At 44.6% G+C, this 24,596-nt stretch overlaps 1 protein-coding gene across 1 annotated transcript in view; it reads left to right on the forward strand.

Annotated features, from left to right (window-relative positions):
• Positions 1 to 10,993: 10,993 nt before the first annotated feature.
• Positions 10,994 to 24,596, forward strand: part of nsmce4a (NSE4 homolog A, SMC5-SMC6 complex component) — a 52,595-nt gene continuing 38,992 nt past the window's right edge. The window contains exons 1-3 of the mRNA XM_051923232.1: positions 10,994 to 11,191; positions 11,330 to 11,410; positions 13,899 to 14,029. Of these exons, the coding sequence (XP_051779192.1) occupies positions 11,035 to 11,191; positions 11,330 to 11,410; positions 13,899 to 14,029 (369 nt within the window). The 5' untranslated portion in view covers positions 10,994 to 11,034. The remainder of the gene's footprint in view (positions 11,192 to 11,329; positions 11,411 to 13,898; positions 14,030 to 24,596) is intronic.

A 24,596-nucleotide genomic window follows, 5' to 3' on the forward strand; every position in this document is an offset into this window, starting at 1 on the left:
TAATGGCAGTTAAGGTGCTGTTGTCTGGCCTGTTGAGGCCTGTGTGTCCCTCCGTGGATGTCCCTCCACAGACTGACCATCAGTGACCCCCCATCACACCAGTCAGGCTGAACGATGTTACAGGCAACATAACATTCTCCACGGCTTCTCCAGACCATTTCACGTCTGTCACATGTGCTCAGGGTGAACCTGCTCTCATCTGTGAAAAGCACAGGGCACTAGTGGTGGACGTGCCAATGCTGGTATTCTATGGCAAATGCCAATCAAGCTCTATGGTGCCCACTAGAGGATATTGGGCCCTCAGGCCACCCTCATGAAGTCTGTTTCTTTTTGTCAGAGACATTTACACCAGTGGCCTGCCTGCCTGCTGGAGGTCATTTTGTCGGCTCTGCCAGTGCCCATCCTGTTCCTCCAGTCCTGCTGATGGCTTAAAGGCCGTCTACAGCCCCCCTGTCCAGCACTCCTGCCTGCCTGTCTGCTGGAATCTCCTCCATGCCCTTGAGTCTGTGCTGGGAGACACAGCAAACCTTCTGGCAATGCCACATATTGATGTGCCTGCCATCCTGGAGAAGTTGGACTACCTGTGCCAGCTCTGTAGTGTCCAGGTATGGCCTCATGATACCAGTAGTGACACTGACCATAGCCAAATGCAAAACGAGTGACAATACAAATGTCCGTGGCCTCCCTCCACCTGTTAACCCATTCATTCCTGTTTTGGGTGTCGTCTTATTGTTGCCCCCCTAGTGCACCAAAGCAGCTGAGACTGATGAACAAGCCCCCCTGCTACTTCACTGAGCAGATCGACAGCCCAGGAGTGTCACTGACGTGATGCCACACTCTCATTATAAAGTGTTCCTTTCATTTTTCTGAGCAGTATATTTTAATGTAATATTTATGGTTTTCTCAGTCACTGCACATGTTACTGAAATCCACTCCATGATAGTTTAGGTAGCCAGCCTCACACTTGACACTTGCAGTGCTTTACAAACATCGGATTTGAATTTCTCTTTGAGAAGCAGGAAAGATAATGGAGTTGAATCTCAACTTAGGATGACATTTTTGCTACGTGTGTACTGTTGAGGGACTTTAGTTTTAAATCAGATGGTGACTTTATTTTAACACACAATGTAGATAACCAGTTTACTCTTCACCCTCAGGTCACATTCTGTGTGTTTATCAAGCAGGACTGAATATTTTCATTTTCTACACAATCCTGTAATAAGTGTACAGTTCACACAGTGAGACACACAAACACACACTCGCCATACACACACACACACACTACTGGTGCCGTCATTGGTGTCCCTGTGGATTGGACTGTTGAATCTTCACAATGGCTGACATGCTGAGGTCTTTGTCACTTGTTGCCCAGTAGCATGCGAGGTGTCACCAATGGTTTACCTGCTCCTCTCCTTCTCCCTGTTCCAGTCTCAGTTCGAGGTTGTCCAGATGACAAAAGTATTTTTTTCTGAGATGTTCAATATGTTGAAAAAATTGCCTGTGGCTAGCATCCAGCATAATGTTTGTCTAAATTCTCCAGTCCTCTTTTTTGTAGCATTATAGTCCATTATCATTACTGGCCATGGCATCTCCTATCCCTGTGCAGGTCACATTGTTCACCAAAGACGTGTCATTTGTTTAGACAAACGTGAAGGTCTTCACTGGCCTGTTCTGTGTGGCCAGCTGTTGAGATGGGAGCTCCGGCTTATTTGTCCTTATTGTGCTAAGCATTGTTACCTTCCTCTTGAGGAGCTGCTGTCCCAGTTTGTGTAAAGTTCATTGCATATGGCGTTGTGGCCATGCAGCTCATGTCATGTCCAGGGTAACCCTCACGCCTTCATTTCTCACAGCAGTTCCTCCATCTGACCTCCCCTTGTTAATGGAATGACATCCTCTGCTCTTCTGTATCTCTGTGCCATGTTATTCATAGCTTTGGACTGGGTAATCATTTTTATGCAGATGATGCTTAGATCTATTTCAGTGTTAAAAGTGACACTGTGTTGACAGCCAACATCTCTGCCGTCTCTCCACTTATCACTAGGATCATAAATCAGTCCCTCCTGGCTGGCCATATTCCTTCTGCACTAAAAACTGCTGTCACCAGACCTCTACTGAAAAAACCCACCTTGGATCCTGAAGTTCTCTCTAACTATAGGCCCATCTCCAATCTTCCATTTCTCTCTAAAGTTCTGGAAAAAATCGTTGCAGCACAACTTCATGATCATCTCAAACTGAATAACCTGTTTGAAAAGTTTCAGTCTGGTTTTCGCCCTGGCCATAGCACCGAAACAGCCCTGGTCAGGGTCACCAATGTTCTTCTGATGATGGCAGATACTGGTTCTCCTTCACTACTTATCCTCCTTGACCTGACAGCTGCTTTTGACACAATAGACCATAACATCCTTCTTCACCACCTGCAATACACTATTGGACTCTCAGGAAATGTTCTAAATTGGTTTACATCTTACCTGACTGGCAGAACTGAGCATGTTGCCCTTGGCAGCACAAAGTCCCACACCCACAACGTCACCTGTGGTGTCCCACAGGGCTCTGTGCTGGGCCCTATCCTTTTTACCATCTACATGCTCCCCCTTGGAATTGTCATTGGCAGACATGGTTTATCTTTCCATTGCTATGCTGATGACACTCAGCTTTACCTCAGGACTACTCCCACCTCCTCTACTGCTCCTCTGCCAACATCTACATTGACCACCTGCCTGGAGGAGATAGAGGCATGGATGAGGCTCAGTTTTCTTCAGTTGAATAGATCCAAAACAGAAGCCATCTTAGTTGGTACATCACATCATCTCCGCTCTTCTACCATCACCAGTATTACTTTCTCTGGCCAAAATATTACTCTTTCCACATCTGCTACTAATTTGGGTGTTAGAATGGACTCTCAACTTACTTTTGACACCCACATCAAATATCTCTGTAAGTCATCTTTTTACCATCTCAAGAACATCGGCAAACTCCGCTCATTACTCACCCTGGCAGATGCAGAGAAGCTCGTCCATGCCTTTGTCTCTTCCAGGCTGGATTACTGTAATGCGCTCCTCATCGGGATTCCTGGCAAGAGTATCCAGAGACTCCAGTATATTCAGAACAGCGCTGCCAGGATCCTGATGAGGGTGCGAAAGTATGATGACATCACCCCAATCCTGAAAACCCTTCACTGGCTCCCTGTTTCATTCAGAATAGAGTACAAGGTCTCCCTTCTTACCCATCAGTGCATTTATGGACATGCCCCTCTTTATCTACAGGAACTCCTTACCCCTCATACCTCCTTATGTTCCCTCCGCTCTGTACACACTAACACTCTTCAAGTCCCCAGAACTAAGCTCTGCAGCATGGGTGACGGGGCGTTTTCATCTGTGGCGTCGAGGCGGTGGAACGCCCTCCCTGATTACCTGAGAGCCCCACAGTCGACTGAGGCCTTTAAGCGAAACCTAAAAACTCATCTTTTTAGAAAGTCATTTTGTTAAAGTATTTTATAGATTCTTCTGTTTTTATTATTCTATTTTTACTCTGTAGCACTTTGGGATTGTTAAAATATAAAGTGCAATATAAATAAAATTTATTATTATTATTATTATTACTTCATCACAGCTTCTCTGCTCACAACTTACCTCATCCATCCATCCATTTTCCAACCCGCTGAATCTGAACACAGGGTCACGGGGGTCTGCTGGAGCCAATCCCAGCCAACACAGAGCACAAGGCAGGAACCAATCCCAGGCAGGGTGCCAACCCACTGCAGGACACACACAAACACACCCACACACCAAGCACACACAGTAGGGACAATTTAGAATCGCCAATCCACCTCACCTGCATGTCTTTGGACTGTGGGAGGAAACCCACCAGACACGGGGAGAACATGCAAGTTCCACGCAGGGAGGACCCGGGAAGTGAACCCAGGTCTCCCAACTGCAAGGCAGCAGCGCTACCCACTGCGCCTCCGTGCCGCCCACAAGTTGCCTCAGTGAAATTAAAATTAAAACCTGAACAGAGCAAAACTCTTTAAAATTAAATTGCAACATAACTGAACTCCTGCAAAGTGGCACTAAAGTGTAACTTAAGAAAACAAGCAACACTTCAGCCATTCTGGGTGATGATCTCCTCAGACCTTCTCAGTGTCACTTTGATTCCTCCTTGTCTTATTTCACCATGTAAGCCACATTAAGAAACTTCCACCGGTGTCACATTCCTTATGTTTGCTCCTTCCTCTCCTTGTGTAATGCTGAGAATCTTGTCTCTGCTTTTATCACATCCCACATTGATTATTGTAACTCGCTGCTGGCAGGTGACACCTCAGATCTTCTATCACAGCTCCAGCTGACTCAAAACTCAACTGCATTGGCAGGTCCACCACTGGCGGGCGTCCTGTGCTTTTCACAGATGAGAGCAGGCTCACCCGGAGCACATGTGACAGACGTGAAAGGATCTGGAGAAGCCGTGGAAAACGTTATGCTGCCTGTAACATCGTTCAGCCTGACTGGTGTGATGGAGGGTCAGTGATGGTCATTCTGGGGGGGCATATCCATGGAGGGACGCACAGACCTCAACAGGCCAGACAACAGCACCTTAACTGCCATTAGGTATCGGGATGAAATCCTTGGCCGCTCTGTCAGACCCAATGTAGCTTATGTCATGTCCAGGGTAACCCTCATGCCTTAATTTATAATATAATAACTAAGTTATCTTAATTTTATAATTATATAATCTTATATCACAGCTCGAGCTGATTCAAAACTCCACCAGAATCCTGACATGGACCACCAACAGCGAGCACATCACACCATCCTGCTGCGCCTTCACTGCTCCCTGTGTCTTACAGGACTGAATATCAAATTCTGTTCTTGACCTGCCACTAAGGTCCTCTGATTCTGTGCCCACACTAACTGGCACTCTGTGGGTGTTAGCGGGGCCTTCAGCTGTATATAGCGCCCTGACTGTGAACTGACCTCCCGACATTAATGACATCAGCTGACTCCCCCCATTCATTAGTTTAGGAAGACATTACACAGTAATTGTCTTTTATTTTATTTGAATGTTCTGTATATCCTGTATTTATCTTTATTTAGTGAAGATATTATTTGTAGGAGACCCTTAAGTGTTCACATCCCGGGTCCTCCCTGTGTGGAGTCTGCATGTTCTCCCCGTGTCTGCGTGGGTTTCCTCCCACAGTCCAAACACATGCAGGTTAGGTGCATTGGCGATTCTCAATTGTCCCTAGTGGGTGTGTGCTTGGTGTGTGTGTGTGCCCTGCAGTGGGCTGGCACCCTGCCTGGGGTTTGTTCCTGCCTTGTGCCCTGTGTTGTCTGGGATTGGCTCCAGCAGACCCCCGTGACCCTGTAGTTAGGATATAGCAGGTTGGATAATAGATGGATGGGTTATTTGTAGCCAATGTTATAAAGGTCCTGTTGTTCTTTCTGAATTTTGGGCATAGAAAGGGTGCCATATAAATAAATTGTGTTCTTATTAGTATTTTCTTTTTTTTTCTTTTGATGGCCTATCATTTATAATAATAAGTGAAAAAAAATTAGAATAGTTCCATATAAGGCAATTAATATATAGCATAATTCAGTGTAGAATATGGATTGACATTTTCTTCACATTCATGTTTAAAAATATTAGATTGGCTTAAATGTTAATTCTAAATTGGTTTAACAATATTGCACACATGCATAGTACATTTTCAAAAATGTCATCACTTTTTTTATTAACATTTTACTAAACTCTGTGGTGTAAACATTCTAATTATATTGTATATTTTGTTTCATGAGTGTAAACGAAAAACTATTTTCAATTAACACAGATCTTGATGATTTTAATTTTGTCGACATGTTAAATGGTTCCCACAGACCCGAACACAACGTAACTGTTAATATTAATATTTCACAGAAACTATCCATAATGTTTAGTTTGATGTGTGACACGACGTGATGGCAGAAACCTTCTGAACTTCACACTGATGTATTTTATTTGGTTTAGTGTTCTGTTTTTCCTTCTCATTTTTTATCACTTAATTTCTGAACGGGTCCTTGACCCAACGTTACTTTGCAGGCTTTGCTGAGACCTTCCGAAACATTCCTAAGTAATTTTACAAAGTCAGTCCTGAAACGAAGGTGACGCCACTTCCAGGACTGTAACTGCGGTGACATCTGGTGCTGTGGCTCTGCAAGTGGATATTATTGAGTCCGAGTAACCAACCGAGGGAACAACCATCATGTCAGCAGAGCGAGACGGGCTGCTGATGGTGTGTGAAGATTATGAAAGGCCGACGGCGTGGAGGAACGACACCCACAGACAGAACATCCGCGTCAACTTTGGGTGGGAGATTCTGGCATTGTACCAGATGTCACCCTGCTTGAAATGTCACGTGGCCTTGAAGAGGGCTGGGTGACAAGGACTAAAAAAATAAAAGAGCACGCAATTGTATTTCATGTCAGTCGACATCGCTGTAGAAATCAGAGCACAATGTCTGTCAAACTTAAAGGGTCCTTTTCACTCCTCTAAGTGAGAGTTGAAGACATCATCAGGCTAATTTTGTTTCAAATTTCTGTCTGAAGTTGAACACGACAAATGTACTGTAGAGTATTATACAACTGTAGTTTAAATAAATAAAATACGTCTCTCTCTCTCTATATATATATATTTAGTAGGGGGCTCTCCCCACAACTCGCTTTGCTCGCCAAACCCCGTGCTGGAGGTACGCGCTGCCCACCTTGTGTTTCTGCCACATGCGTGTGGGGATGCGGATGTACAATTTAAACAGATTGTTATTTTCATGGGAATTGTTACATACGCATAATAGACATAACTATTTAAATTACAGCGAGTAGTTAACCATAGTAAAAAATAGTAAAATGTAATAATTTGAAAGAAAATTATGTTTCATGTTGCATTATTCGTTGAGTAATACAATTACGTTCTGTTTGGCTTTGAAATTAACATGCAAATACTTTTTAATAATAATAATAATAATAATAATTCATTACATTTATATAGCGCTTTTCTCAGTACTCCAAGCGCTATCCACACAGGGAGGAACCGGGAAGCGAACCCACAATCTTCCACAGTCTCCTTACTGCAAAGCAGCAGCACTACCACTGCTCCACCTGTGAGGACTAAACTTACACTTTTACTGTAAAACTTCAGTAAAATCAATTTTTTGAATTAACTTTTCATGAATATCACATTGAATTTGGATTCTGTGTTTGGACTTTCCTCGTGACAACATAACATATAACTGCCTGTGAGTGAATTTTGTTTCTTTCTCTCTATTAAATAAACCATCTTTTTCAAATGTTTGTCCCTGTGATTTGTTAATTGTCTTTGTAAAAGCGATTCTAACAGGAAACTGTAAACGTTTTAATACGTCAGGCATATTAAGGTCTCCTTTGGTGTCTCATGTCATTAGTGAAGATGGACTACATTACCTTTCTTGTTGCCTGTTCAAATGTGACATGTCAGAATTGTCTGACAAATTTTCAATACAGCTAATCTTGTCCTATTGCATAGCCCATGACTCAGACATAAATTACGTAATAACATTATGATTCATCCTTCTGTCAACAGTAATTCATGCGGTGGAAGACCAGACGTTGTTAACGGTTGTAGATATTCTTCATGATATTGTAAGCTGATGTTTTCATCTTCCGCACCATCACCATCGACTGTTTCAGCAGAGTCTATTGATACACATTTAACCAATGTGACATGTCTCCGATTGACAATTTTCACATTAATTCGTTTGACTTCATCGTTTCTCTGTGCTAGGATTGCCCGTGTACTCATTTCTTCTGTTGATAACCCTTCAGGATTAAATTCTTAAATAAGATTTGGACAGAATATGTCTTCTTTTATTGGGAACTTAAAGTGAGGAAAACGTTAAAATGTGTAAGAGCTGAGAGCACAGAAGCTGTGTGTGTCTGGCAAGAGCATTCACACCAATGAGAAGTGAGAGGACCGCAAGAGGGCATGGCTGAATACGGTTGAGAGGAGGGCGGGACCTGAAAAAATCTCTTGGCAATAGTCTCATCTCTAGACTTTCTTTTATAATATAGATTACATATATATATATATATATATATATATATATATATATATATATATATATTTATATATGGTTGAATAGTTTACTGTCAAATAATGCAAAGAGTACGCGACACGTGTTTTGCCCTAATTCTGGGCTCATCAGGCGTACACACTCACTGCACCTCCCTCTCGGGGAATCGAACCTCGAACTTCAGCGCTAGAGGCGAAGCTTCTTACATTGTGCCACGGTGTGTGAACTATTTCAACCATTCTATGATCTGCTTCTCACAACTGAAAGAAGGCACCGTGGCGGATGTTTGCCGACTTGCAGACCAACCACAAGCGTTATCTGGTAGGTAACCACCCATACAATCAGATTGTGATTCAGACTACGAATGCCATGAACGTATATATAATATATATATATATATATATATATATATGTATATATAAATATGTATAAAATAAAATCTGATTTTGTTTAGTTTTTTCTGCCCTCCCTGGCCATTCGTCTTTACTTTTATTCTATGTTAATTAGTATTGCCTAATTTTATTTTTTCTCTTTCTCCATCTTTGAGTTCCATCATTTGTATGAAAACGTGCTCTAGAAATAAATGTTGTTGTTGTCCGCTATTCAGGAGTGAACTACTTCACGGATTTAGATTTGTTTTTTTGTTTGTTTTCTAGAATTTTCTTGAACATTCCGGGTGATTTTTCGACTTCTCTCATCGCGTTAGGACTCGGAGTTCACCGATGTATTGGCGCTAATCCGAGAGAGAGGCTGCGGGCCGAGGGGCGGGGTATGTGTGACATCACGAATGGGGCGGGGCCCTCTTCACTGTACTGTTTCACTTCCACGTGGGCTGAGCTGCAGGCATGGCTGGTATATAATAAATTGAAGTCTCATGTCTGACCAGTCAAAAGCTTCAAACGTTACAGGAGAACAGAAACGAAATGCACAACTAAATTCCTTGGTCAGTTCCAAATAAATAAAATCGAGTCTCGTTTGTGAGCAGTCAAAGAGTTTTACAGGAGAACACACTAAATGAATGTCCAAACAAATCTTAATTCTAAAATTTAAAACTAAAATCTTGACGTTTTCCAAGTCAGTTCTTGGGTCAGTTCCAATCCAAGTATTAAAAGGTAATAGAATCTCATAAGCCTCCCCTCGTACCAACTGTTTTAAATGGTTGGGTGACAGACTCTCAAATAAACGGACAAACAGCGCTGTGCAGACACCGTCAGTACAAATTCAAGCAGCCATCTTCAATGTACTCAAAGGGGGACGTCAGACAAAGTGGACGTGTGCTCGGGTCTGGGACCGTGACGACACGCGGCTCTGTAGCGGTGGGGTGACCTGTCCTTGTGGGGTCTTGCTTTTCACACAGTCTGCCGGGCACGCTGTTCCGCTTCTTGTTGGACTTTAACTAACTTCTTCGGCCTCACGGATGACGTAAATCCATGCCAGAAATGCCAGTCTGGCTTAATCCCGTTTTTTTTTTTTTTTTCGAACAGAATTTGCCCGATTTCCGTGAATCCCGACTGACTTTAGCCGGGTTTGGCACTAATGCTGCTCTATTGAGCTGACCCCAGGACGCTGTGAACAGGAAGGAGGCGACACAAATCCACAGCAGGGGACCGTGAGACCAGCCGCTCCCAAACTCCATAAGAACACGAAGGTCGGTGAGTGGACCAACGCAACTCATCTGGCGCTTTAAGTAAAGTGGTCTCTGTGTTAGGGGGCCGACTGAAAACTTGGCTGACATCACCTTATAGAAAAACGTCACAAACCGTCGAGCTGCAGCGCTCTGTGAAAATCTTCGGATTGGGCCCGTAATCTGAAGGCTCGCCAGGGTTAAGAAGAGCCATTTTAAGAGCTGTAGACGCACATCCATGATTTAATGGTAGCGTACTCTTGGAGGGCTCAATATTTATTCCTCAAAAACTCAAAGCAATGGTGTCACCCATAAATCAACAGAAACGTCTGCTGCTGCTGTGGGCGCCTGTTCAGCGTCTCGATGGTCAGAAGGAATGGGTGGTGGGCCGGCAGCCTGGCTGTCATCGTGCATCAGGTGGGCGGCGGTGACAGTGACAGTCGCAGTGTGACACAATCTGGTTTGTCATTGTAAGTGGCGGCCATCCCAGGCAAATGTTGCTGTGGGTCATCAGCTACACCAGGGGTCCGCAGTGGCTGCAGGTTTTCATTCTCAGCCCTTAATTTATCAGTGACCTGTTTTTTGCTCCTAATTAACTTCTTTTTCCATTCATTGTAAATGATTTGCTTCTGAAGACTCGGACCCCCTAATTGTTTCTTTTCCACTAATTAGCAACCAAACAATAACGAGACACAAAATGAGCCAAAACTACTGGTGTCCATCATACAATATCTGAAAATAAAGAAAGGTGAGGGTCTCGGGAATGTCGATCTGCTCAGGTCCCCAATGTCGGACAAGTCTGCCATTACACAATGAGAGCAGCAACAAGCCACTGAATTAAAGAGCGGCTTTAATGAACGACAAGACTCGGCGCCTCATTAAGCGACTGGCCCTGACTTTGGTGGTCTTCTGTCGGCTCCCTCACTTCACGTTTCATTTCTGTTTAAGGGAAGAAATGAAGAAATTCAGGGGGACGAATCTTAAAGCAAATGAAAGGTAAAGGAGTTAATAAGCAGCACGAACAGGTCACCGATTAAGAAAAAGGTGAGAATGAAAACCTGCAGCCCTCCAGGACCGGAGTCGGAGACCCCTGAGCACCACAAACGAGCTCTCGTTTTCGATCTCCGTCTCCAGATGACTTGCGTCAAGTCGCAGTTCGATTCAGAGGTAACACGCACAGGTCGTCGACGGAGCATTTTGCTTTGGTCACTCGCCAGATGGCGATGCCATTTTAGAGGTTTTCGCTGTTAGCAGTGCGTCTCAGTTGCAGAGCAGTAGGCCTGCTCTGAGTTTCTTGTCTTTGCTTTAACTTTCTTTTTCCTTTTTTTCCAAGGCGATGGCTGAAAGGCAGAGCCCTACGGGACACGCTGGCCAGACTGACGATCACGATGAGGCTGCGGACTCGGAGGTCTCCATCCCAAAAGACGACAGCGATGCCACAAGCAGGAGGATCATCCGCCATCAGTACAGGGAGCTCATCAACAGCGTACAGCGTAAGGCCCCCATGTGTCCGGCATTGACACCTCAGCCGAGCCGCCTGCTTTTGCAGTCCCGTGTGGTCGTTGTGACGAGTGGCACGCTGCTCTGTGTGTGTCAGGAGCTCATTGGCCGTGTTTGATTTGTCTTTTCAGAGAATCGTGAGGACATGCTGAATCCAAACAACAACAAACTGACTGAAGCCCTGGAAGAGGCCAACAAGCTGTTCAGCAATGGTAAGGACCCCTATGGACTTTGAGCTTATGAAATGGGTGACGTCATTTCCACAGACAGACTTCCATAGGTGGTGGGGTTGCACATTAGAACAGTCTGGACGAGATCAGGCCATTCATCCCACCATCCCTGTCCACTTCATTCTTCTAAAATCACATCAAGTCGAGGTCCCTGAAGTCCTGTTGTCCACCACACTACCCGGTCACCACTTCCACTCTCTGTGTTGTCAGGTCTTCAACGTGTTGACGTGAGTGGGATATTCTGCCTAATTAAGTCCTGCAATTCCCACTTGTCCAAAGTCACGTCAAGTCATTTTCTAACCCACTTAATCCAAACCGGGGTGACGGGAATGCTGGGAACAAGGCAGGAACAAACCCTGGACAGAGCACGCCAGTCTGTCGCAGGGCAAACACACCCACAGACGGGCCAATTTCGGGTGGCCAGTTCACTTAAGTTGCATGTCTTTGGACTGTGGGAGGAGACCACCGGAGCACCCTGAGTAAACCCTCACAGACACAAACTCCACGCAGGACGACCCGCCGAGTGAACCCTGCTCTGCTACCACTGTGCCACTGTGACTTTAAAAAGGTCAAGTTGAAACTTGATTGTGCTGCCTTCAGTCACGTGACGACATCATCCTCATGAGATGGTGTTTTCCAAGTGCTTGTCCAGGTCTTCTTTTTGCTGCTTCTTCAGGGTCTTCTGTTCCTCTACTTTTAGAGTCATCTACAAATTTCACAAGTTTAACTAACGATACTGGAATGCCGTTTAATTTGTGTAAATCAGAAAAAGTAATGGAGCAAGGACAGGACCCCCTGAGGGTCTTCACTGATGACCTCCCTCTGGTCTTGTCTTATCTGTACTCACTTGAGCTCCAGCTTTGTAGGTGACCTCTGACACCTTCTAGAATCTTTAGGGTGGGCTAACTGAGTGAAGGCCCAGGTGACCCCCCCCCTTTGTCCTCTTTATACTTTACCAGTTGGCCCCTGGTGGTCAGCAGGTGTCCTTCAGCACTTCCTTTAAAATCTGAGGTATCAGAGTGGTGAAGAGGAGAGCAGCGAGGCCTGTACTTATGGTGGTCACATCCGCATCAGAAATGCAGTGAAACATCAAGTAACGTCACAAGCCCACCTCTGATTATACCATTTTGCTGTTTCCTCATAGGATCCCAGCATACCAGTAAAACATGCCCCCCCCCCAGTCTGGACCCCTGCTGGTTCTGTTTCAGGTCTCCACTCCTCATGTCACTCATCATTAGTAACTCTCTTTGTAGTCAGCAAGTTTTAAGAGGACACGCTCTCCGTCACTCATCGGTCACATTCTTTAGATGGTCCTGGAGGACCACCGTGGCTGCAGGTTTTCATTCTCACCCTTTTCTTAATGAGTGACCTGTTTTTGTTGCTAATTAACTTCTTTTGAACTCATTTTAATTGATTTGCTCTTGAAGACTCGGACCCCTTCATTGTTTCTTCTTCCTTAATTAGCAGCTAAACAATAATGAGATACAAAATGAGCCAAAACAACTGGTGTCCATCATACAATATCTGAAAATAAAGAACGACGAAGGTCTCAGGAATGTCGATCTGCTCGGGTCCACAAAACATTTGAACAGAACTCTTAGAAACAGAAAATCCACAATTTCAGAAATGTCTACTAATGGCCCACGAGAGCAGAAACAAGCCAGAGAATTAAAGAACGAGTTTAATTAACAACAAGAATCGTCGCCTCATTTAAGTTTGAGGCTCCGACTTCGTTGGTCTTCTGTTGGCTCCCTCACGTCACATTTCATTTCTGTTTGGCTGCCACTTAAGGAAAGAAATGAAGAAATTCAGAGGAACAAATCTTAAGAAAGCAAATCAAGTCAAATGAATTCACAAGAAGTTAATTAACAGAACAAACAGGGCACTCATTAAATAAAAGGGTTAGAATGAAAACCTGCAGCCACGGAGGTCCTCCTGGCGACCCTTGCTTTAGACTTTGTAAGCTGAAGGACGCAGAACCAGGAAAGCTTGGTGGCACAGCAGTGTGGCTAAGTTTGAACCCAGAAATCAACAGCAATGGCCCACCAAGCACCGAACCTGCCATAAAATAGTAAAATGTCAAATGAAAAGCAGCAGCACAGGTGACCTCGGCACTGGCACACGTCAGGCCTATAGGAGCTGCCAGCCGGGCGGCTATCGTGTGTGTGGGCAGCTGTGTCGCGGAGAATTGACTGGCTGTGGAGTTGTCATTTCCGTAGGGTGGGAGTGGGTCTGCCCTTTTGCCAACCAGGATCCTGAGCTGTTTCGTCATGTGGTGGATGTGCCAATGTGCTGTACCAGTGCCTACTCCCCAACCCGAGCTGCCAGCTAAAGGCCTTCTTTTGAAGTTTCTCCTTGCGCTTTCATCTTTGTGTTTTTTCCACTTGATTAAACTTGAAGAGAGTGTTGGCCCGATTATACCATCTCCATCTGACCAGGCTAACTCCTTCAATTCTTTTTATTTTTACAGTTCGTAAGGCTCGAGAGGCTGCCCTGGACTCACAGTTTTTGGTTTTGGCAACAAACCTGGGGAAGGAGAAGGCCAACCAGCTGCAGGCTGATGCCATGGTGTTTGACACCTCGGCCTTTGCAGAGTCCATAGTAAGTGTCCTCTTCACTTGGAACTTTCACAGGAAGATCGAAACTTTAGGGAGGCAGTGGGTGACGTTGGCCTGTGACTCTTGGGTCTCGCTGACATTGGTGACACCGATAAATAACAACAGGCGGGGTCCATTCCTGCGGATGTTCGTAACACGATTCTATATTTAAGTCGTAACTTTGAGTGATAGATGTCCGTTAAATGGAACAACAAAGCCTTCATGTCTTCATTACTTGCTAGCCACGGCAGCTGAGTGAACACGGGTAGCAAATAGCAGACGTCTGCCTCTTGTTCTGTGTGAGCCTTCAGCACCTTCCTTCGGTGTCCTCGTGTGTGTGTGTGTGTGTGTGTGTGTGTGTGTGTGTGTGTGTGAGAGTGAGCAAGCGAGCGTCTCTTCACGGGCGCAACTTCCCATAAAGCCTGCTCCTCAGACTCCGTCATTATCTTGGAGGTGTCACCTCCTGTCCAGTTTCTAATGGCGAGGCTGTCGGCGTGCCTCTTAACACTTTGCTCACGTCTCATCACCGCTGCGCCGTCTCTCGGTTATTTTCTCCCATTCTGTCTTTGAGGGCGATGGCCTCTAATGTCTCGCCTACCTTTACTCCTCTTCGTCACTCTTACGCTTGCACTTCCAAAGCCCAACTGGCCAATCAGAGGCAGTGGACACACAGACCTTCGTGTTTTATTACTTAGTAGATTTTACAGAAAACATTTGTAGTCCTAGGGTGTTGTACCGTGTTAGCCATTATGAATGTAGTGAAAGTCAAGCACAATGACCCCTTTAATTGGCCAACTAAAAAGATTACAATATGCAAGCTTTCGAGGCGACTCGGGCCCCATTTCAAATGCATCAATAGGATGTCAGTCAGGCACTGTTACTGTACTTTACATTATTTGTGTTTTGAGATTTTAAAATTTGAATCCTGGGTATGTCCAGTGTTCAGATGGCACAGGACCAAATCCAGTTTGAATATCCACCCGTAATTGACAACTGTAAGATGGCCGCTGTCACTACTTCTGTCTCGCAGCACATGTACTAAGGATGCTGGGAATTGCAAGCATTGAGTTCTATGGCCCGACTGACAGGTCAGCTGCCAATCAAGTGGGGCACCCGTGGCGAGGCTAGTTGTGTGGCTTCACGTGCCACTGTTAACATCGAGTGACATGTGTGCGTCACATCACAGAGCGATTATAAATGGTGACAAAGTGCAGGTATGTCCTGTGCTGTGTCTTAGCGTTCACGATGGCTACTGGGTATTCATCCATGTCACTAAATGAAAAGTAACATCTGTCCATTTTTGTATCCTGCTTATCCGGGGGGGGTACGGGGGGGTACGTACCTGGAGACATTCCCAGCAAACACGGGGCACATGGCAGGAACAACCGCAGGACAAGCAGAGTGGTGGCTCTGAGGCGACGGCATTAGGTCTGCTTATGGACAGAAGGAATGCTCCTCCATTGGGCCCTGCGCTCTGACCCCAAAAACTCTTGAGTGTGTCTGTGGAGAGCGAATAATGACAAGTTCTTAACAGCAGAAATGGTGTGGTCAATGAAGGATTAAAAAACAAAAATCTCAGGGTGCCAGTCTGTCGCAGGGTGAACACACACGCACGCCAGGGGGCCAGTGTGGCATCACCAACCCACCTAACCTGCATGTGTTTGGACTTTGGGAGGAAACGGGCAGCACCCAGAGGACGTCCATGTGAATGCCACACACACAGAGAGGCTTCAGATCATGAGCCCTGGCCTCCTTGTTTGTGTCGCTGCCACTGTGCCCACATGATGCCCCAGTTGAAGTCTAGTGTGCTTTGTTTGTACAGTGATTCCTCCTCGATTGCAGGGGTTGCGTTCCAGATACCCGCCGCGAAGTAAAAACCATATGTTTATAAGGTTATTTTTATATATTTTAAGCCCTTATAAACTCTCCCACACTCTTATAAACATTTCCCGCACAGTTATACAGCATAAACCGCCTTATCACGTCCACTTACAACTGGTTTCGCGCCCTGATTAAAGGACACTGCGGCCATAGATCGTATATTCTTTTCCTCCTTCTTTATATAACGAATCGTGGACTCATTGATGTCGTAATGGTGTGCTACAGCGGTGTAGCTGTTCCCTTCCTTCAACATATCCAAAACTTTTACCTTTTTGGCAATCGTTAGCATCTTCCGTTGGCACTTGGGCACGGCCCCTGAAGCAGTATCAGGAGCAGATCGTTTTGGAGCCGCAACGAAGGGCTTGACTACGCACAAAGATAAACACAAAAGAGCACAAAAGTTAACTCTTTACACAGCGAAACACGTTGATGCTGAATGAGCGAGACGAGATGCTGGCTAACGCAAAGCGGAATCGAATGCCGCTCTTTGTCGCTGAGCCAATCAGCACCCAGGAACTTAACTGCGTGCTCTGATTGGGTAGCTTCTCAGCCATCCGCCAATAGCGTCCCTCGTATGAAATCAACTGGGCAAACCAACTGAGGAAGGATGTACCAGAAATTAAAAGACCCATTGTCCGCAGAAACCCACATTATATACTTAGATATGCTTACATATAAAATCCACGACAGAGTGAAGTCATGAAAGTCAAAGCGCGATATAGCGACTGATTACTGTACAGTAATCCCTCCTCCATCGCGGGGGTTGCGTTCCAGAACCCCCCGCGAAAGGTGAAAATCCGCGAAGTAGAAACCATATGTTTATATGGTTCTTTTTATATATTTTAAGCCCTTATAAACTCTCCCACACTATTATAAACATTTCCCGCACAATTATACAGCATAAACCCTTTGTATTCTCTTAGATATTAGGTAAGATTCGTTGAAATTATGTACGTAAACACACTGTTTACATACAGTAAAACCTAAATATTATTTTAAAGATATCGAGCGTCTCCGATATCACATATGTTACAGCCATTACGACAGACAGGCCACCAGCAATAAATACGTAGAATGCAAGAAAAATTGTATACAGTAAAATGTGTGTACAGTGACACTAAACTATGTACGTGTAATAAGTACCGTACGTAGATAATTAATTATGGTTACTCGCCAACAATGACACTTGTCCGATAACGATGAGTTTAATTTTACTGCACAACAAAGGAGAGCGTTACAGCTCTTCTAAAGGAGCCTCTTCAGGCGACCGTGTAGCACCGCCGTTGTTCTTCAATCCAAATCCCTAAAGCAGATTCCATCCAGACTACCGCCTTATCACGTCCACTTGCAACTCGTTTTGCGCCCTGGTTAAAGGACACTGCGGCTGTAGATCTTATATGCTTTTCCTCCTTTTTAAATAAAAAGAATCGTGGACTCATTGATGCTGTAATGGTGTCCTGCAGCGGTGTAGCTGTTCCCTTCCTTCAGCATATCCAAAACTTTTACCTTTTCTGCAATCATTTGCATCTTCTGTTGGCGCTTGGACACAGCCCCTGAAGCAGTAGCATGTTAATGCTGAATGAGTGAGATGAGACTTCGTGGTTAATGCAGCACTCCGTCGCTGAGCCAATCAGCAGCACACAGGAACTTAACTGTGTGCTCTGATTAGGTAGCTTCTCAGCCATCCACCAATAGCATCCCTTGTATGAAATCAACTGGGCAAACCAACTGAGAAGCCTGTGCCAGAAGTAAAAAGACCCATTGTCCGCAGAAACCCGCGAAGCAGCGAAAAATCCGCGTTATATATTTAGATATGCTTACATATAAAATCTGCGATAGAGTTAAGCCGCGAAAGTCGAAGCGCGATATAGTGAGGATTACTGTATATGTGGAATGTCTGTGTGTAACTGTGACCATTGTAAAGAGGGGAGCCCCCTTAGAGTGATGCATTTTGTCTGGCAGGCATGTCTTACATGAGCGTCAGGCCGAGTATTAACTGGGCGATGGTGTAGACGCGTCTTTTTCTCGCCTCATCATGGCGTTAGCAGTGACGGCGAGCCGAATGGGTCTGTAGGCCGTGAAACTGCAAGCGATCTGATGAATCCGAACATGGCGCTCACGTCACTCGCACATGGGCAGCGTGCTGTTCATACTGTCATCATTGTTATTCTACTTTGTACACTTCTGACTTTGTACTTTTTACAGTAGAAAGATGAGATTTAATAAAAGCTTCATTTTTCAAACCAAAACTGCAAAAATGAACGCTCAGGAGGTTAAATGAAAGTCGGCATTCTTTTAATTTGTCATTTTAAACTGTGGGGCAGAGGGGCAAATCAAGGAAGAATATGTCTCTGTCCCAAACATTATGGGGGGGGTGCAGTATTTTTGTGTTTGGGGCTCACGTTATTGCTTAAGGCCAGGTTTGTAGTTCTGCTGTTTATACTTGTGCACGTACTTTACGTAAATCTGGAAGATTCCACCAGGTGGCAGTGCCAGATACCATCACGGTGAGAAGACGTTCAGCTTCGCTGTGCTGTGAATTGCCTGACACATCCATTAAACTCTGAGGACACCTTGGCACAATATCTCTGAAAAGGATGGACGTTTACTGAGTATATCCGTCAGTCCAGGGATGTGCCCACTCCAGCAAGCATCGGGCACGAGACTGAGACAATCCCTAGACAGGGCATCACCTCACTGCAAGGTGAATATGAGCACTCACATACACACACACACTGGCGTCATTTTAGTGTCACCAAATCTCCAAACCGGAGCCCACTGTGGAAACCCACCAGGAAAACATGCAAACTCCAGGCAGGGACCCCCAGGGATGTGACTCCCTATGAGGTAGACTGTGCCACCCCCACATGTCTAATTATTATTTAAATGAAGTTAGCGACTTATCTGTAACATGTAACACACATACTTTAACGCATTTCATCATGAAAGTGACATCGAGTACAAATGTAAGGATTCTAAATGTGCAGAGAGCTGGAATGTTACAAATGTAACGTGATCTGTGTAGCGATGGCTGCTGTCTGGTCAGGACGAAGCTCCAGGCGCACACAGTGATTAACAACTGGGTCGGTTTGAGGATGACGTTAACGACTGGCTGCTGTAAGGACAAAATAAACTATGGGGTTAAAGTGGACATGTCGAGATTTAAGCCAAAATTTCCAGTTTAATCACAAGAGCTTTTCACCGTGTCCCTAACTTTTTTTTCATCTGTGGCCCAAAGCGCCATACAGGTGCAAAAAAAAAAAAAAAGGTGGCACAGAAGACAGCATGTGAGACTTTTAAAATGTGTCATCACTTTAGGGAATATGTGACGCTTGAATATAAAAGCACCACGGATGTATCTGTATGTCGGCATTTTGCTTCACCACATCGAACCCTTCATCAAACATCGAAGCGCGCACACCGATCCTCAAAGCGGCTTTCTGTCACACGTACAGTGCATCCGGAAAGTATTCACAGCTTATCACTTTTTCCACATTTTGTTATGTTACAGCCTTATTCCAAAATGGATTAAATTCATTTTTTTCCTCAGAATTCTACACACAACACCCCATAATGACAACGTGAAAAAAGTTTACTTGAGGTTTTTGCAAATGTATTAAAAATAAAAAAAAACTGAGACATCCCATGTCCATAAGTATTCACAGCCTTTGCTCAATACTTTGTCGATGCCCCTTTGGCAGCAATTCCAGCCTCAAGTCTTATTGAATATGATGCCACAAGCTTGGCACACCTATCCTTGGCCAGTTTGGCCCATTCCTCTTTGCAGCACCTCTCAAGCTCCATCAGGTTGGATGGGAAGCGTTGGTGCACAGCCATTTTAAGATCTCTCCAGAGATGTTCAATCAGATTCAAGTCTGGGCTCTGGCTGGGCCACTCAAGGACATTCACAGAGTTGTCCTGAAGCCACTCCTTTGATATCTTGGCTGTGTGCTTAGGGTCGTTGTCCTGCTGAAAGATGAACCGTCGCCCCAGTCTGAGGTCAAGAGCGCTCTGGAGCAGGTTTTCATCCAGGATGTCTCTGTACATTGCTGCAGTTGTCCTTTCTTTTATCCTGACTAGTCTCCCAGTCCCCACAGCCTGATGCTGCCACCACCATGCTTCACTGTAGGGATGGTATTGGCCTGGTGATGAGCGGTGCCTGGTTTCCTCCAAATGTGACGTCTGGCATTCACACCAAAGAGTTCAATCTTTGTTTCATCAGACCAGAGAATTTTCTTTCTCATGGTCTGAGAGTCCTTCAGGTGCCTTTTGGCAAACTCCAGGCGGGCTGCCATGTGCCTTTTACTAAGGAGTGGCTTCCGTCTGGCCACTCTACCATACAGGCCTGATTGGTGGATTGCTGCAGAGATGATTGTCCTTCTGGAAGGTTCTCCTCTCTCCACAGAGGACCTCTGAAGCTCTGACAGAGTGACCATCGGGTTCTTGGTCACCTCCCTGACTAAAGCCCTTCTCCCCCGATTGCTCAGTTTAGATGGCCGGCCAGCTCTAGGAAGAGTCCTGGTGGTTTTGAACTTCTTCCACTTACGGATGATGGAGGCCACTCTGCTCATTGGGACCTTCAAAACAGCAGAAATTTTTCTGTAACCTTCCCCAGATTTGTGCCTCGAGACAATCCTGTCTCGGAGGTCTACAGACAATTCCTTTGACTTCATGCTTGGTTTGTGCTCTGACATGAACTGTCAACTGTGGGACCTTCTATAGACAGGTGTGTGCCTTTTCAAATCAGGTCCAGTCAACTGAATTTACCACAGGTGGACTCCAATGAAGCTGCAGAAACATCTCAAGGATGATCAGGGGAAACAGGAGGCACCTGAGCTCAATTTGGAGCTTCACGGCAAAGGCTGTGAATACTTATGGACATGTGCTTTCTTAATTTTTTTATTTTTAATAAATTTGCAAAAACCTCAAGTAAACTTTTTTCACGTTGTCATTATGGGGTGTTGTGTGTAGAATTCTGAGGAAAAAAATGAATTGAATCCATTTTGGAATAACGCTGTAACATAACAAAATGTGGAAAAAGTGATGAAGCGCTGGGAATACTTTCCGGATGCACTGTAGATGGTAACCAGAGACTCTGACGTCACGTTTCGACTTTTTTCTGGTACTGCACCTCACACACACACGTCGTGTTCATTTCTGAGGACCTGCTCAGAGGACGCGTCAAATGAACTCTGGGAACGCGTGGCAGCCATGATGTGTGCGTCCGTGTTCTGAGCGTGAAGTATAAACGAGTCGGAGATCACATTTCAGATGCAATACTATAAAAGCTGAGATCAACCTACCACATAATCCAACAAAATTTGAACTTTTTCCAGTATACTGTATTTCATTTCAAAATTGTACTGCATGTTAATACCTGAAAATATCAAGTTGTTCCTTTTCAAAATAAACACATACAGTCATGGCCAAAATTATCGGCACCCCTGGAATTTCCCCAGAAAATGCCCCATTTCTTCCAGAAAATTGCTGCAATTACAAATGTTTTGGTATCCACATGTTTATTTCCTTTATGTGCATTGGAACAACACAAAAAAAACAGAAAAACCAAATCTGACATCATGTCACACAGAACTCAAAAACCGGGCTGGACAAAATTTTTGGCACCCTCTACTTAATATTTGGTTGCACGCCCTTTGGAAAAAATAACTGAAATCAAGCGCTTCCTGTAACCATCAACAAGCTTGTTACACCACTCAGCTGGAATTTCTGACCACTCTTCTTTTGCAAACTGCTCAAGGTCTCTCAGATTTGAAGGGCGCCTTCTCCCAACAGCAATTTTGAGATCTTTCCATAAGTGTTCAATTGGATTTAGATCGGACTAATTGCTGGCCACTTCACAACTCTCCAGCTCTTTGTCTTCAACCATTTCTGAGTGCTTTTAGAGGTATGTTTGGGGTCATTGTCCTGCTGGAACACTCATGACCTCTAACGCTGACCCAGCTTTCTGACACTGGGCCCTACATTGCGCCCCAATATCTTTTGGTAGTCTTCAGATTTCACAATGCTTTGCACACAGTCAAGGCATCCAGTGCCAGAGGCAGCAAAACATCCCCAAAACATCTTAGAACCTCCACCGTGTTTGACTGTAGGTACTGTGTTCTTTTGTTCGTAGGCCTCATTCCGTTTTCTGTAAACAGTAGAATGATGAGCTTTACCAAAAAGATCGACCTTGGTCTCATCTGTCCACAAGACGTTCTTCGCCCAGAAGGATTTTGGCTTCCTCAACTACATTTTGGCAAACTCCAGTCTGGCTTTTTTATGTTTCTGTGTCAGCAGTGGGGTCCTCCTGGCTCTCCTGCCATAGCGTTTCATTTCGTTCAGATGTCGATGGATAGTTCGAGCTGACACTGTCGCACCCTGAGTCTGCAGAACAGCTTGAATATGTTCTGAAGTTGATTGGTGTTGTTTATCCACCATTAGGATTATACTTTGTTGCAGTCTTTTATCAATTTTTCTCTTCTGTCCACGTCCAGGGAGATTAGCTACAGTGCCATGTGTTGTGAACTCCTTGATTATGTTGCGCACAGTGGACAAAGGAACATGAAGAACATGAAGATCTCTGGAGATGGACTTGTAGCCTTGAGATTGTTGATATTTTTTCACAATTTTTGTTCTCAAGTCCTCAGACAATTCTCTGCTCTTCTTTCTGTTCTCCATGCTTAGTGTGGCACACTCAGACACACAACAGAAAGGTTGAGTCAACTTGTCTCCATTTTAACTGGCTTCAGGTGTGATTGCTATATTGCCAGCACCTGTTTCTTGCCACAGGTGAGTTGAAACAAGCATCATATGCTTGAAATAAAACGATTTACCCACAATTTTGAAAGGGTGCCAATAATTTTGTCTGGCCCATTTTTGGAGTTCTGTGTGACATGATGTCAGATTTGGCTTTTTTTCTGTATTTTTTTGTGTTGTTCCAATGCACATAAAGGAAATAAACATGTATATACCAAAACATTTGTAATTGCAATAATTTTCTGGGAAAATTCCAGGGATGCTGATAATTTCAGCCATAATTGTATACACTGGGCCATTCAAAATGTATTTCAAACAAACTGTAGAAGATAGAAACGCACATTCCACACATCACTGGAGAGAGCAAAGTTTGGTCCATGAGCACTTTGTGTAGTCGTTGAACATGAAGAGACTCACCACAGGGAAATGTGTTTTGTGCCATTTCTGCAAGCAAAGTTTATGGACCTTTGCTGAGCAAACTGTGACTGGATTTTCATACCTGGACCTGCTACAAAACTGTCTGTTTCCCCAACTTCAAGAAGACTGGAATGACTTCATTTTCATGCAAGATGGCACCCCGCCTCATTTCCACTTGGAGGTCTGGCGTTGCCTGAAAGACACCATTCCAGGACGATGGATTGGAAGAGGTGGACAACAGGACCTCGCTCGTCGTCTATGGCCTCCCAGGTCTCCAGACCTTACCCCCTGAGGGTACATTAAAGACAGAGTATTTGGTCCACCAATGCCTGCTAATCTTCAAGATTGGCAACATCGAATTGAGGAAGCTGTGAATTCAGTAATTAGAGACCAGTGGACTCATGTGTGGCAAGAAATGGTCTATCCTTGTGATGTTTGTCACGCTACTCATGGTGCTCATGTTGAGGGCCTGCAACCTCAAGGACCACAGGACCAAACTTTGAACTTTCCTCTGTCCAGTGTGTTTCTGTCTTGTACAGTTAGTTTGAAATACATCTTTGAAATCTGCTCTTTCATTTTGAATAGCCCGGTATATCGTAGCCACCATAGGGTGCTCTTGCCACCCAGACCTGACACAGACAGACGCAGGACACGAGTTCAACACCCACACTTTTATTTTTTATTTTTTTTTTTTTTTCCTGGTGGGAGATGCTCTTCCACTGGCAGCCATGCACGCCCAAGCCATCACACTGCCTCCCTCCACCGTGTTTTACAGATGATGTGCTATGCTTTGGATAATGAGCTGTTCCACACCTTCTCTATACTTTTATCTTGCCATCATTCTGGTAGAGGTTGATGTTGGTTTCATCTGTCCAAAGAATGTTTTTCCAGAACTGTGCTGGCTTTTTTAGATGTTCTTTAGCAAAGTCCAATCTCGCCTTTCTATTCTTGAGGCTTATGAGTGGCTTGCACCTTGCAGTGCACCCTCTGGATTTACTTTCATGCAGTCTTCTCTTTATGGTGGACTTGGATATCAATACGCCCACCTACCCCCTGGAGAGTGTTGTTCACTTGGTTGGCTGTTGTGAAGGGGTTTCTCTTCACCATGGAAATGATTCTGCGATCATCCACCACTGTTGTCTTCCGTGGACGTCCAGGTCTTTTTGCGTTGTTGAGTTCACCACTGCTTGCTTTATTTCTCAGGATGTATCAAACTGTAGATTTTGCCACTCGTAATATTGTAGCAATTTCTCTGATTGGTTTTTTCTGTTTTTGCAGCTTAGGGATGGCTTCTTTCACCTGCATGGAGAGCTCCTTTGACCGCATGTTGTCTGTTCACAGCAAAATCTTCCACATGCAAGCACCACACCTCAAATCAACTCCAGGCCTTTAACTCTTTTAGGGCTATTTTTTTTTGTTTCTTTTCTCCCAGGGCTGAATATTTTTCCAGAAACTAACTTTTTTTAAAAAAAGAACACAAAGCAATTAAAATCAACAAAAAATATTTACTTTTGACA

Source organism: Erpetoichthys calabaricus, chromosome 2 (assembly GCF_900747795.2).
Source record: "Erpetoichthys calabaricus chromosome 2, fErpCal1.3, whole genome shotgun sequence".
NCBI lineage: Eukaryota > Metazoa > Chordata > Cladistia > Polypteriformes > Polypteridae > Erpetoichthys > Erpetoichthys calabaricus.